This window comes from Panthera pardus, unplaced genomic scaffold (genome assembly GCF_024362965.1).
Source record: "Panthera pardus isolate Hobbes unplaced genomic scaffold, ASM2436296v1 HiC_scaffold_3, whole genome shotgun sequence".
Taxonomy (NCBI): domain Eukaryota; kingdom Metazoa; phylum Chordata; class Mammalia; order Carnivora; family Felidae; genus Panthera; species Panthera pardus.
The window spans coordinates 18,856,834-18,872,758 of NW_026526876.1; the positions used below are offsets into that span (position 1 = coordinate 18,856,834).

Here is a 15,925-nt window from a genome sequence, read left to right on the forward strand (position 1 = left end):
AAAAAAATTAAAAAAAAATTTTTTTTTTAACATTTTATTTATTTTTGACAGAGAAACAGAGCATGAACAGGGGAAGGGCAGACAGAGAGGGAGACACAGATTCCAAAGTAGGCTCCAGGCTCTGAGCTGTCAGCACAGAGCCTGACATGGGGCTCTGGGCTTGAATCCACAAACCAGGAGATCTTGACCTGAAGTCAGATGCTTAACCAATGGAGTCACCCAGGTACCCCTAGGGAAATGTCTTTAAAGGTTTTATCCAGTTACCCTCTAGGGACTTCTCACTGTATTTGGAATAAAATCTGAACTCCCCTTTGAGGTCTTCACAGCCCCGCACCATCTAGTCTGTCCTCTCTGTCCCTGTCACTCGCAACAGCCACGACCTCAGCCCATCCTTAGGGCCTCTGGGCCCCAGATTTTCACATGCTGCCTCCCTCATGCTGGGAATCAACCCTTCACTGCTCCCTCACCAGTAAGGTTTCCCTGGAATACCCACTAGCCACTCCCCACCATGACCATGGCACTCGCCTCATCACTGCACGTCTTCTTTATACGCTTAGTACTCCCAGAAACCATCTTAGCAGGTTGGTTTTCTTGCTAACTGCCAAGCCCCACCAGAAGGTATGTGCCTTGAGGTCAAGTCCCTGGTGCTGGGCGCAAGAGGCGCTCCACAAATATCTGTTGCAGGGGTTGTAAAGCAGTGAGCCGGGGGAGGAGGGGTAAGGTGGGGGCAGGGGAGTAAGGGTGGAATGGCCGCGGGCTGGGGGATGGGACGGCTTCCTGAGGTGTTGCCCCCGCCAGACTTCTGCAGTGCTGGCATTCGAGCTGTGGCTCAAAGTACCCCCCCCCCCCCCCCCCCCCCCGAGGGAAGGAAGCAGCTTAGTGGCGCTCTCAGAGTCACAAGGTGAGGGAGACAAGGCACTCTGATGAGGAGCTCCCTCCCTATGGGACCCTCAGAGGCCTGAGCATATCCTGGGGTCATCCTGTTGACTGCCTTCCGTACTTGCTGTCTGTCCCTGTCACTGGACACCGTAAGGCAAGGCCCTGCTTTCTGGTTTACTTCCGCAACCCAGGGACCTGCAATGGGGTACTCTCACCGGACACATGCTGGGAACATGACTGAACCCCATGAAGTGTTGCTATCACCCCTATTTCAGTGGAAGCTGAGCTGTTGAGTAACTTGCCCCGAGTCCCAGGGATGGAAACCCTATGCCACTCTCATGGCACAAGGAGAAATGCTCTGGCAGGCCTCTGGCTTCCCGGACTCACCTACACCACGTCTTCTGAACTACAAGCGGTGAACCAGCCTCCTACCCACACCATAGTCTAATGGACCGGGGGCAGAGGGTAGGATTTATCTCCACTGTAAAGTATGATAAGATGAATCCTGAGTCACTCTCAGCTAGTGAGTCACCATCACACACAGATGTGCCTGGGCGGGACACTGCCACCCAGGCTGGGGGATAATCAGATGGTACGTGCTGGACGGTGAAGGCAGGAGGAGGCCTCGGGACAGCTGGCCCAATCTGCTCCCTATCTGGAGACCTAGGAAGTCTCCAAGGGTGGATCCTGCGCCTGCCGGAGCTCACCACTGCCTGGGGCCCAACCACAGGCACTTCTCCAAGCCCCTCTGCCTTGCTGGCAGCGATCCTCGGAGGGGAGAACACGAAGGTCTGGAAAGAGAGGGGCTTCGGGGGAGCAAGAAGTCTCAACACGAGCACCCAAAATGGAGCCAGAGGACCCAGGAGAAGCCCAGGCCGTGGGTGCTTTGAGCTTTCCCTCCTGAGTCTACCTCTGTGACCCTGCCCTAAAGAACTAAGGAGGGCTGTAGGAAGAGGGTAACACAAAAAACTGGAAGCTTCCTAAACAACGCCCAACAATAGGCTGGTTAGAAAAAGTTCAGTACGTCCATCTGATGGAAAATTATACAGTTCTTAAAAATCATGTTTTCAAAGAATATTTAATACGGGAAAATGCTTACAACATAAGGTTGAGGAGGAAAGAAAGTCATCAAACTGTATATATGATAAAAATGCAATAAAAAAAGCAAGCCCAATAAGATGTCACCTCTTCTGAGAGCCTTCTGTGACAGCCCTAACCAGCCCCCTCCCCACCTTCATTTCCTTCCTTCACACCTAGTTACTGGTCATTATGTTTACTGAAGGTTGCCCCACTTGACAACAAATCCCACAAGGGTGGGAACTTTGTCTTGTCCCATGCTGTCGCCTCAGGCTGGCATATAACACATGCTCAGTAAACAGATACATTAAAAAAAGACAAGCTGGAAACACAGCAAAATGCTAACAATACTTATTTCTGTGCAGCAAGATTAGGAGTCATTTTTATTTTATTTTCCAAGTTTTCCTCCATGAAAAAAAATTTTTTTTGTAACCAGGAAAAGGATTTAAAAAAAACTAAAAAAAAAGCTGAATTTCACCTAGAAAGTAAAAGCCAGGGCACGTGGGTGGTTCAGTCAGTTAACCATCTGACTCTTGATTTCGGCTCAAGTCATGAGCTCCTGTTTTGGGAGTTTGAGCCCCGCGTTGAACTTGGGATCCTCTCTCTGCCCCTCCCCCACATGTGCTCTATCTCTCTCTGTAAAGAGAGCTTTCCTATTCTTCCTTTCTAATCTTATATTCTAATAAACTTTTGCTTGCTGCTCAAAAAAAAAAAAAAAAAAAAACCTCATCAAATGACACCATTTAAAAAAATTAATAGACTTAATATATAAAGTCTATTAATATATATTAAGTATTAAATTATATAATAATAGACTTAACATATAAAGAATATATATTACTGGGGTGCCTGGGTGGCTCAGCTGGTTGAGTGTCTTGATTTCGGCTGACTGACTCTTGATTTCAGCTCAGGTTATGATCTCACAGTTCGTGGGACTGAGCCACACATCAGGCTATGTGCTGACAGTGCGGAGCCTGCTTTGGATTCTCTTTCTCCTTCTCTCCTCTGCCCCTCCCCGGCTTGAGCGTGTGTGTGTGTGTGTGTGTGTGTGTGTGTGTGTGTGTGTGTGTGTGTGTTATTCTTTCTCTCAAAATGAATAAACATAACAAAAAAGATTTAAAGTATATTACTATCAATGAAAGATGAACACAATGTAAAAAATGAACAGAGACTTGGATAACTCTGCACGATAGGGCCAGTGTAGGACACAGTGCTCATAGCTACTTCTCAGAGGCAGGATCAGATGCCTCCACACACCTATCATGGCTAAAACAAAGCAGAACGACAATAGTAAGAGCTGGTGGGAGGTGGGGATGCTGGAATTCTCATACACAGGGGGTATGGGGGTCTCACACCGCATAATGAAGGTGGAAAAGTATCTGGCAGCTTCACAAGTTAAACATCCACCTACCCTAGGACTCAGCAATTTCACTTCTACGTAATTCTGAGAAAAAGGAGTACATACCTATACAAGAAAACTTGTGTACAAACTAACAGCTTTCTTCATAAAGGCTCTAAATTAGAAACAACTCAAATCTCCATCAACAGGTGAACAGATGAACAAATTGTGGCATATTCATACAAAGACATGAACTAAGGACACTGTAACAATCTGGATGGATATCAAAAACACTGAGTGAAAGAAACCAGACACAGGAGTACATCCTGTGTGATTGTAGGCAGATTGAGTTCAAGAACAGGCAAAACAGGGGCACCTGGCTGGCTCAGTTGGTGGAACATGTGACTCTTGATCTCAGGGTCGTAAGTTCCAGCCCCATGGTGGGTGTGGAGATCACTTAAAAATAAAATCTTGGGGCACCTGGGTGGTTCAGTTGGTTAAGCATCCGACTTTGGCTCAGGTCATGATCTCATGGTTCGTGAGTTTGGGCCACATTGGGTTCTGTGCTGACAGCTCCGAGCCTGGAGCCTGCTTCGGATTCTGTCTCCCTCTCTCTCTGCCCCTTCCCTGTTCATGGTCTATCTCTTTCTGTCTCAAAAGTAAGTAAGAATTAAAATAAATAAATAAAATATGGGGCACCTGGCTGGCTCAGTCGGTTAAGTGTCCAACTGTGGCTCAGGTCATGATCTCACAGTTCGTGGGTTCGAGCCCCGTGTCAGGCTCTGTGCTGACAGCTCAGAGCTTGGAGCCTGCTTCAGATTCTGTGTCTCCTTCTCTCTCTGTCCCTCCCCTATTCACGCTCTGTCTCTGTCTCAAGAATAAATAAACATTAAATAAATCAAATCAAATCAAATCAAATCAAGGAAGGGAGGGAGGGAGGGAGGAAGGAAGGACAGACGGACGGACGGACGGACAGGTAAAACCCATGGGTTAGAATATTGGTTACCTGGGGAGGGGTGGAAGACACTAACTGGGAAAGGGACCTTTCTGGGGAGATGGAAACATTCTAGGTCTTGATTTTAGTGGTTACATAGATATACATATACCTTAATGAATTTAATAATCCAATAAACTGCACTGGATGTTGTGTGGAAATGCTGAATCACTGTATCATACACCTGAAACTAATATTACACTGAATTTTAACTAACCAGAATTTAAAACCTTAAAAAAACAAGAAAAAGTTCAAGAAAAAAAATTCGTCAAACTGACACTTAAGATATGTGCACGTCACTGTATGTTGATGGTGCTGCCATTTAAACCGTGGTTACCAAACAAAAGGGAGACCAAGTTCTGACTGGCTGATGAAAGTGTTTCAGGCAAACCAGACAAGACAAAAAAAAGAACAAGAGGCAAAAGCAGGGCCCTTCTAGACATACGGAACCACAGAAACCCCCAGGAGAGGCAAAAGAGAAAAACCCCAAGTAAAACCAAAGATGAGAAAGCCGAAGGCTCAAAGAGGTCAGGTAGGGGACCTCAGGTCACACAGCAAGAAGGGCGCTGATGCTGCGACAGGAAGGTCTAAGGATTGTTCTGGGGAATTAAATGATGTCATGCCCTAGGAGAGAGTGGCCCAAGACTTTATGCCCTCTGATGACTCAGACGCCTCAGGGCACTGGGCTGGATGCAGCCCATCCCAGATAAAAGTCTTCATCTGAGCCTATTTATTCTTGGGTTTTACTTTAGCATCTTGAAAACAGTTCTTTCTGAAATTTAAATGTGGAGAGACAGAACAGTAAGTAGAGAAAGCTACCATTATGTGTAAAAAGGAGGGGAACAAGGTGACAGGTTTAGAGATGGAAGATAGGCTTCTCTGAAAATGCCTTGCACGTAGTTTTGACCTAAACTCATGAATGTTTCCCATAATAACAAACGTCAAATTACATCAAAAGAAGAAAAAACAAGGCTTTTCGTACTTCTGACCTATATTTCACTTCTGGAAATTTACTCTACAGGCATACCCCATACAGGGGAGAAATGACATACAAATAAGGTATTCCACTGCAGCACCACCTGTGAGGGCGAAGTGGAGACAACCTGAATGGCCACCCCTAAATGTGCCCCTGCCTCCGTTGCACAGAATAGCAGGCAGCATTCACAAAGAATGAGGCAGCTCCTTAGGGGCTGATACTGCAGGTGCACTGAGACATGATGCTAAGCTAAAAAAAAAAAAAAAAAAAAAAAAAAAAAAAAAAAGAGAGAGAGAGAGAAAAGAAAGAAAAAGCAGAACATACATATCATATGCTGCCACAAGCGTAGAACTTGCAAAAAGGTGTAAGTGTAAATACACATATTTGTTCATAAATCCTGAAAATAATCTCTGGGAGGATATAAAAGAAACTAGTAAATGGCTGCTTCCAGAAGAGGCTACAGAAGGTGTTACTGTTGACGACATATCCTTTTGAATTCTGTACCATGTGAATCAATCATGTATTCACATAAATTAACACACACACACAAACACACACACACACCTTGCTTGGGTCCAGAACTAAGTGGAAGGGAAACTGGTCTCTGCAAGTCCAGGAGGGAGGGCAGAGACTGCCCTGGTCCAGCTAGTGTGGAAGGAAGCAGTGGGGTGAGAACACTGACGTCACCCCCTTTCTGTAAGGGGAATCCTGCCACAGACGGATGGCTGAGGAATTCCTTTTTTTTTTTTATGTTTATTCATTTTTGAGACCGAGAAAGAGAGCACGAGCTTGAAAGAGAACAGGGGAGGGGCAGAGAGAGAGGTGGACATGGGGCTCCACACTGACAGTAGACAGCCTGACATGGGGCTCAAACCCACGAACCATGAGATCATGACCCGAGCTGAAGTTGGGTGCTTACCTGACTGGCCACCCAGGCACCCCTTCCTTGTTTTTTGTTTTGTTTCATTTTATTTTACGTGAACTCTAAGCCCGTGAGGCTTGAACTCATGACCTCCGATCATGAGTTGAGTTGCATGCTCTACCTATTGAGGCAGAAGGTGCCCCGAGGAATTCCTTTTTAAGCAGAAAGTTGTATGACTCCAGGGGCCTACCTGACTCATCAGTGAGAGAAGGAGGTATAGTGAAGCCCCAGAATACGGAGGATGAAGCAAAGGTGAGCAGATCTAGTTAGATTCCTGGCACTGCCACTGAGGACCTAGGTGACCAGAGCAAGCAATTCAGTTTCTCTAAGCCTCAGTTTCATCAGCAAAATGGCTCAAGATAATTCAAAGAATGTGATCAAGTACCACCACCACCCCCACCACCCAGCACGCAGTACATGTGGACCAAGCATGCACCTGTTTATAGCCCCAGAGGCTGGCACAGGGCCATACCTTCAACCCACATGTACAGAAAGAAATGACACATACAGGTAGAGTCTAACAATAAGAATGCACGTGCCCATGTAACCAGCACCAAGGTCAAGAAGGAAAACAGTCAGCAACCCAAAAGCCTCTGCATGTCCCTTCCTGATCCAATTCTCTCCCATCAGAGGTGAACACCTTCCTGACTTGTAATAGTTTAATAATTTCTAATTAACAAGCAGGAACTTTTAAATTTTTAATAAAAAATAATTTTACTATATATACCCCTGCTATACTAATACTGTAACTCACTTCCGCCTATTTTTGGATTTTACGGAAATATAGTTACACTGTATGTATTATGTGTGGAGCACCATTTGCTTAACGTCAGGTAAGATTACTACAGGTAGCTACAGATTGTTCATTTACCTTGCTAAGCGAGCAGTATGAATATCCCATAATGTCAGCATCCACTCTATTATTGACTGTTTCAAGTTTGGAACTGTTACAGATCATGTGCTGGTGACATTTTTGCATGTGTCTGCATGTGCATGTACCCTAACCCTATGAATACAATTCTGGGTCATGGGGAGTGCCTGCCTTCAATTTTATTAAGTAGTATTTCCAGGGGGGCGCCTGGGTAGCTCACCTGGTTAAGTGTCTGACCCCTGGTTTCAGTTCAGGTCATGATCTCACGGTTTGAGGGATCGAGCCCCATGTCGGGCTTTGCACTAATGCAAGCCTGCTTGGAATTCTCTGTCTCCCTCTCTCTCTGCCCCTCTTCCATGTGTGTGCGCTGTCTCTCAAAGTAAGTAAGTATTAAAAAAAATTTTTTTTCCCAGAGATTGCTGAGGATTTATCTTTATCTACTAGTCTTTTTCTTTTCTTTTCTTTTTTCTTTTCTTTTCTTTTTTAAATACTGGTCTTTTTCTGAGCACCACCACCATCTGGTGGCAACTACATGTATTGCAGGAAATAGAAACTGGGAAAGTAATTTAACATGAATTCTGGGAAGCCACTTACTTGAACCCCGTTTTATTTATTTTTATGTATTTTTTAAGTAGGCTCCACGTCCAGCGCTGAACTCAAGACGTGAGCTAAGATCAAGAGTCAGACTCTTAACCAATGCAGCCACTTAGGTGCTCCCCGGAACCCTGATTTAGTAACAAAACTGCCAAGTATTCTGTGATATCCTAAGATTCAACCAGTTTTCTTGGAGGCAGAGAATTATCTTCTGGCATCTCTCTCTCTTTTTTTTTTCTTGTAAGTTTTCTGGCACTTTTTTAAGTTTATTTATTTTGAGAGAGAGAGATACAGCGTGAGCGAGCACAAGAAGGGCAGAGAGAGAGAGAGAATCCCAAGCAGGCTCTGCACTGTGTGTGTGCAGCCCCACTCGGGGCTCGAACTCATGAACCATGAGATGATGACCTGAGTTGAAATCAAGAGTCAGATGCTTGCTCAACTGACTGAGTGGCCCAGGCGCCCTCTCCTGGTTCCTTTGTGTCTCCATACAGCATCTAGGCTGATGCAGTGGTGAACACACACTGCATCTAGAACGCGTGAGACTCAGCCAATAGTGCTTTGGGCAAACATTCCCATTAATTTGGAGCAAGAGCTCCAAATTCTTTCATTCATTTGAGTATTTACTGAGATCCAGGCTTTTTATCTGGCTCTCTGTAATTCACCCACTCCCACCTCCCATCCCAAACAAGGGCAGCTCTGGCCCGAACCACTGCTGTCTCCCAGTGGCAGCTCCTCTTAGTGGGCGATCAAGCAAGGCCCCGGGCTGTGCACGGAGAGCGTGGAAATGGCAAGGTGCAGTGGAAACAAAGAACAAAGGAAGACGATGCTCTGTAGTTTCAGCATTGGGTCTGCCAGCTGGGTCCCCTGGGCATGGAATTTGGATCCAGGGAGACTGGGTAAATTCCTGGCTCCAGTCATCACTAACAGTGTGAGCCCCAGGCAATGGACCTAACCTCACTGAAGAGCTGTTTCCTCATACATAAAGAGGGCTGAGTCCTACCTGCCTTGCGGCTGGTGACACATTCAGAGACCTTGCAGGCGGTGCTGGTACAAGGTGGGCATGTGCTGGCAAGTAGTGGGCACACCGTGGGCAGACAGTAGGCATCCAGAAAGGCAGCTTTTATCCTAACAGCTCCCAACCAGAGCCCTTCACCCTGAGGGGAAAAAGGCAGCCAGGACTCCAACCAAAAGGTAAAACAGTTCTACAGTTGTTCTAAACGGGCAAATCCACAAAAGAAAAGGCCAAGAAAGGGGAAGGTACAGAGACTCAAAAATCCTTGCGGGCTACAGGCAACCACCGGAACCAGATTCTTCTTTAAGGTTGTAGTCATCCTCCCCAGGGTATTTCACAGGTCACAGGAAGATGGCCCCCCGGCAAGTCAATGGTCGGGGACCCCAACTCGCCACAGTGCAGCTTTCAGACCTGCCACCACAGCCCACCAAAACAACTGCAGCTGAACCAAAGTGCTGGCGTCAGGCCCTCAGCCCCCGGGGGGGGCAGAGCCACTTGACAGGAGGTCTCATCTCAGCGCTGAGCGCATCAGCACCACCCCAGAAGCATGCCTGCCACTGTGGTGGGCTGCAAGGGCAGGCGGAAGGAAGCCTGCATTCGGACCCTGCCCTGCCATGAACCAGCCGAGGGGCAGTGCTCTCTCCACGCCTGGTTCCTCATCAGTAACATGAAGGGTGTGGAGGAAGTGCCTTTCAACCTTCCAGAGACCCAGGAACTGGGAACTCCTCTGCCCTCTTCTAGAATCTGACAGCCTTGGTTTCTGTCCCAGGCTGGCACTCTTTAAACCTTGGGCCAACCCACTGATCCTTCCTAAGCCTCAGACTCCTTATGGAAAATGGAAGTTATGAGCGCCACTTTCAGTGTCTCAGGTCAGAGGCGACAAAGCACAGAAGGCAGTGCCTGGCACACAGAGGGTGCTCCCTGGGTGCCAGCTATCACTCCACGTCCTCCGAAGTGCAAGAGCACCAGCTCTGTAGCTAGGGGGGCCTGGGTACAGCTCCAACACATGCATTAGGGCCAGGCGCCCTTTGCCTAATGCTGCCCAGACACTCGCTGGGAGGCCAACGATCAACTTTCATTATTTTTTCTATTATTCAGTGTTTTTCCAGAAGGAAAGAACCCCTGAGGCAGACAAGTGGTTCCCCTCGTGAAGGACAGCATGCCATCCCACCTCCTCTTTGGGAGATGAGGGAACTGTTTATCCTCAGAGGGGGCCCTGGACACCAGGCCCTTGGGGTGGAGGCCTAGGGGATCCCGCAGCTGCAGACACTTGATCTCATTTGATTCTCTCAACAACTCTGTGAGGCAGGTACTGGTGCTGCCCCGCCTGACATGATGAGAGAAGGCAAATCACAGGCCAGGAGTTAAGCGGGACAGCCAGGACTTGAACCCAGGCCTGCCTGACCCCAAAGCCCAGCTCTTACCAAACTCACTACACTCCTTGCCAACCAACGGACACTGGTTTTGGTTCTGCGGGCCACAGGCAATCTAACCCACCTCTTCTCTCTGCCAGTTATTCCAGAGCCAACCCCACTCAGGGCTGCAGCAACAAGTCATGGTTAGTGCTCTGCACCTTCTGGGCCCTTCCCTCCCCTTCCCCAGAGATAGGCAAAGCTGGGCTCTGTCCTCGTGGAGATCACAATCTCAGGCCTGCCACAAGACACGAAAGACTCAAAGCTACAAAGCACAGCACAGAGCCTGTTAGTGGAATAAGCACCCGACAGCTGGCCATTTAGGGCCAGCGACATTAAGAGAAAAGGAAATGACAGCAATAGCAAAACGTGCACCTAAGTACGACGGGGACTCTCTGTCACGCACAATAAATACAAGAGAAATCTGCTCTGCCGATAACCCCATGGAGGGATTCAAGGCTGGGAAAGCTACTATTCTGGGGATTAGGGATCTTGCGCTGGTGGGAAGGAGAGGAAGAGAAAATAAGGAGGAAAAGTGGCAGGGAAAAGCTTGGTGATAATGATACTAACAGAGTAACCAGCTAGACAAAGTACCTTCACGGAGACAGACACACGCACCGTGCGTCTGTTCCCCCCCGACAGTCCTGCAGAGTAGGGCAAACACAGGTGAGGGAATGAGTCTCAAAGAAGGGACAGATGGAACTCAGCCACAAGAATCAGCTAGGAAGTGGAACAGCTGGGACTGGGGATTCCAGGTCCAGGGCTTGATCACCCACTCTGGGAAGCTGCCCAGGAGAGCAAGAATCCAGGCCAGGCCCAGCACACCAGGGGCTCCGAGAGCTCCTGCCTTGGGAAAGTTACTTCCTGATCCTGCAAAAACTTTTTTTGGTTGACTGCTCCTTTCATGCAAGTTTTCTCCAGTCAAAAGCTTGAGCTGGAGGAGCTCTACCGCTCCCAGGTGGAGGTGTAGCCACATGCTCCGCAGGGGCCACGGTCACCATTCAGATGGCAGAAGCTGTGGAGCAGAGGGAGGGGCTGGAGGACGTACACAGAAGAAAATCTTAAAGTGACCGATTGTTTAGAATATTTACTTAGCATAATAATCTTCCAGAGGGACAGAGACACGAGCCGGCACCACCCGTACACCTGGGCAACTGGGGCTCCTGGCCCTGCTTCAGAGGGCCTCACTCCAAGAGCCTTCTCCACAGGTTGAAGAGTTCAGGGAGTCCACCCAGAGCCCATCCTCCTCTGCCCCATACCTGGAGCTCTAGGCCCTGAACCTGCTCCCACAACTGCATGGGCCTCTTTCCTGGATCCTGACTCCCAGGGGGGTGGACTCGACTGATGGTGTGTGCGACCCCTGTTGTGTGGACACTCCTAAGTCCGAAGGAGTGGCCACAGAGCAGGTATGGACAGAGCCAGGATGTCCACACATAAGGATGTGAGACCTACTGTGGTGACAAGAGGAGGGACGACCCCCATTTGTACTCTGGCCCCAGGTACCCCAAATAGAAGGGGCCAACCTGGATGGTCTTTCAAAATTTTAAATCACACCTACCAATGATGTGTTCAGCGCAAAAAAAAAAAAAAAAAAAAAAAAAAGTGTTAGTTAATTCTATCAAGGCCTACAGCCTAACTTCTAGGCTACAGAAGATAAAGGGGAAAGAGGAACAAACTAAATGACACCAGAAAGAGGCAAGCAGACAATTAGAAAGGTGGGAAATTCTGCAGAACTGGTCTGGATCCTTTAATATTTAGTGTTACAAAAGAAGAGTCTACTAATGATTAAATGACATAACTTATTTTTTAATTTTTTATTTATTATTTTTTAAAGATTTTATTTTTTAAGTAATCCCTACACCCAAACTCACAACTCCAAGATCAAGAGTTCGATGCTCCACTGACTGAGCCAGCCAGGCTCCCCAAAAAGAGACAATTTATGTAGTGACTTCCTTCCAAAGAGTACATGGAAAGAGGAGAAAAAAAGAGTAACTTTACAGTGGAGGAACTTGACCAACACCACCTCAGCCAGGTGATCAAAGCCGTCACCCACAGTGAGAAGTCATGCTGAGAGCACGGCCCCGTGACATGGCGCGATGTGATGAAAATGGCACTTAACCTCTGTGGCTGTCCTTCCCCAAACCCATAACCCAGTCTAATCAAGAAAAAGGCATCAGACAAATCCCAGTTAAGGCAGAGTTTACAAAATACCTGACTGGCAATCCTTGAAACCATCAATGCCATCAAAAAAAAAAAGGGAGTGTCTAAGAGACTGGCAAGTCCAAAGGAACCTAAGATGTGACAACTAAAAGTAATATAGTATCCTGGATGGGATCCTGGAACAGTAAAAGGCTATTACACAAACACTAAGGAAATGTGAATAGTGTGGACTTAGTTAATAATGTATCAATACTGGGTTTATTAATTGCAACAAATGTACCATACTAATGTAGGATGTTAATAGAAAAGCTGGATGTGGCATATATGGGAACTCTCTGTATTATTCTTGCAATTTTTCTAAAACTGTTGTAAAATACAAAGTTCATGGGGCATCTAGCTGGCTCATAGAGCATGCAACTCTTGATCTCAGAGTCATGAGTTCAAGCCCTTCATTGGGCATAGAGCTTACTTAAAAAAATATATATATATATATTTTTTTTTTTTAGGGTGCCTGGGTTGTGCAGTCGGTTAAGCAGCCAACTTTGGCTCAGGTCACGATCTCACAGCTTGTGGGTTCAAGCCCCACAGTGGGCTCTGTGCTGACAGCTCGTAGCCTGTAGCCTGCAGCCTGCTATGGATTCTGTGTTTCCCTCTCTCTCTGCTTCTCCCCTGCTTGTGCTCTGTCTCTCTCTCTCTCTCAAAAAATGAATAAACAGGGGTGCCTGGGTGGCTCAGTCGGTTAAGCGGCCGACTTCGGCTCAGGTCATGATCTCACGGTCCGTGAGTTTGAGCCCCACATCGGGCTCTGTGCTGACAGCTCAGAGCCTGGAGCCCATTTCAGATTCTGTGTCTCCCTCTCTCTCTGACCCTCCCCTGCTCATGCTCTGTCTCTGTCTCAAAAATAAATAAACGTTAAAAAAAAAAAAATGAATAAACATTTAAAAAATTAAAGAAATAAAACACGAAGTTCATTTAAAAAGAGAGAAAGACGGAAAGAGAGAAAGAGAGCTAAGGAACATCACAACCAGATTAAATGCATGAATTCTGGATTGGTTCCTGGTTTATACAAACCAACAGGAAAATGTCCTTTTGGGAACTATTAGAAAAATTTGCATAAGTAGGTATTAAGTGATAATGGATTTATTATAAAATGTTTTTTTCTCGGGGCGCCTGGGTGGCTCAGTTGGTTAACCATCTGATTCCTGATTTCAGCTCAGGTCATGATCTCACGATTCGTGAGACCGAGCCGCACATGGGGCTCTGCACTGACAGCTCGGAGCCTGCTTGTGATTCTCTCTCTCTCTCTCTCTCTCTCTCTCTCTCTCTGCCCCTCCCCAACTGGCAGGCATGTGGGTTTTCTCTCTCTTTCAAAATAAATAAATAAACCTAATAAATAAATAAAAGGTTTCTTTCTCTATGTAAATAAGATTCCTTTGGCTGTGTAGAAAAACATTATTTTTTAAGATGCATATTGAAAAATGAACATTTGTCCTCAGAATAAATCCAAACTCTTTTCCATGGCCTAGATCTAAGTCCCTATAAATTCTGGTGCCGCCCACCTCTGTAACCCATTTTGTACCAATCTGCTTCATTCACCATAGCCTGCCACATCAGCCTTCTTTCTGGCTCCTCCTGCTTTAGGGTTCCTGACCATGCTGGGCCTCTTTCTACACTGACTTCCCATGATGGCAGAAATGAAGCAGCTTCCACCTATGCTCTCCATCATCACCCTGTTCACTTCTTTCAGAGCCTCAGCTTTTTTGTTTGTTTGCTCACCATCTGTCTCCCCCTACTAGAATGTAAGTTCCTTGAGGGCAAAGACCTTTCCCCAACTTGTTCCCCATATCTCCAGCATTTAGAACAGCAGGGGCCCCTGGGTGGCTCAGGCGGCTAAGCATCTGACTCTTGATTTCAACTCAGGTCATGATCTTATGGATCCTGAGATCAAGTCCCACATCGGGCTCTGCACTGACAGTGCGGAACCTGCTTAGGATTCTCTCTCCCCCGACTCTGTCCCGCCCCTTCTCCCTCTCTCAAAATAAACTTAAAGAAAAAAACAAAACAAGAACAGTAACTTCCTCACACAGTACATGCCCAATAAGTATATCCACTGAATAATTCATAGGTTTTAGACCATAACAACTACAGAAGCCATAGCCATTCCAAATCACCTTTACGTCTCCTGATATTAATACATTAGGACACAGATGCTTATGGGGCACCTGGGTGGCTCAGCTGTTTAAGCATCCAACTTCTGCTAGAGTCATGATCTCTTGGTTCCTGAGTTCGAGCCCCGCGACAGGCTCTGTGCTGACAGCCTGGAGCCTGCCTCGGATTCTGTGTCTCCCTCTCTCTGCCTCTCCCCCATGTGCACGCTTTCTCTCTTAAAAATAAACATTAAAAAAAATTTTTTTTCTAATAGAGATGTTTAAAACGGCATTCTATAAACGTTTTTCCCTTCAAGTGGCTTCAATCCATTCCCTCAATTATTATCTCATCTCTAAGTGGGAGGGAAAGCACGCATGCAGAGGAAGTCCTGGGCATTAGTTGCGGACCTGACTCAAGCTAGCCGTGACCCGGGACAATGTGTTAACCGAGGAGGTGGCACAGACATCGCTGGTACAGACAATGTGACGACCTGCCTTCTCAGCAGAGGGACTGCTTAAAAGATTCCTTTCCCAATGACTCACTTATCTCACCAAGTCAAATCAGGCATCTGGGAGATCTGCCCCATCCTTACCAATAGCAAACTCCACCAGGTTTTCATTCTCCTCCGACAGCGAATCGAGGAATAAATCAAGGACCTGCAGCTGCCGCAGATACTGGTAGTTACTGGGGTCATAGGCGAAGTTGGCGAGGTTGGCCAGTACTTGCTCCTTGGCGTCTGCGGTAGAAAAGCGGCATTGGGGCCAGGTTCGGAACGGCTGTGGCGGCCGGACCACTGCCCCGTCTTCTGCCCCCCACCCTGCCCTTCTCACCTTGGCTCTCCGTCTCTTGGAATTCCGTGACCAGTGCCTGCAGGTATCCCAGGCGCCCGACGTGGGGGTCAACCTTCGGCTTCTGGGCCATGGTCAGGGGGGCAGAGGGGGACCGGGGAAGGACAGGAGAGTGGGAGGTGAGGCCGGAAATAGGTTCCTTTCCTGGCCTCAGGTTCTGCCGAAGTTGTAATGTGGGGCCTCAGGACCTTGTAAAAACTGGGCGTGAAAACCTAAATTTGGACGCAGGAGACGAGGACGAGGGACTAGCAACACCCAGAGCCTAGCTTCCGAGCTTGGTTTTCTGCTCGATTCCAGGTTTCCGGCGGAAGCCTCACTTAGCCCCACCCCAGAGGGCGGAAGGGGCGGGCCTAGGCAAACAAGGGGCCGGATCGTTCCTGCGTTCGGCGCGCTTGAGCGGCGCGTTCTGTGCCTTGAGCCCCTGGCTGGAGGGGACGCGCGACCGGAAGGGTGGTGAAGGGTCGAGGTTGCATCGAGGGGTGTCTCTAAGGGCCCTTGGGAACCCAGAGGAGTCGGAGGGCGCCCATGTGGGGGGAACGTCGAAGCAGAAGGACCTCAAAACCCCCTTTGCACTTGATGAGGGGCGCACCCCAACCTCCCAGACCAAGGGACGACTCTGGAATGAGGGCGTCAGTTCCTTGCACCCCAACATGCGTCTTTTGACCATGGTGCCTGTAGTCAGCCCCTGCCCTA

General features: G+C 47.7%; 1 protein-coding gene across 5 annotated transcripts in view; it reads right to left on the reverse strand.

Moving 5' to 3' along the window:
• The window catches only part of ARMC7 (armadillo repeat containing 7), a 39,360-nt gene extending 23,812 nt beyond the window's left edge, over positions 1-15,548 (reverse strand). For 2 of the 5 annotated variants that reach the window (XM_019466261.2, XM_019466260.2), the window contains exons 1-2: positions 15,215-15,548; positions 14,977-15,120 (exon numbers count right to left, since the gene is read on the reverse strand). In XM_019466261.2, coding sequence (XP_019321806.1) covers positions 14,977-15,120; positions 15,215-15,305 — 235 coding nt within the window. In that variant the 5' untranslated portion in view covers positions 15,306-15,548. The other 3 variants (XM_053892252.1, XR_002084915.2, XM_019466262.1) reach the window with 3 other exon arrangements.
• Between the last annotated feature and the right edge of the window lie 377 nt (positions 15,549-15,925).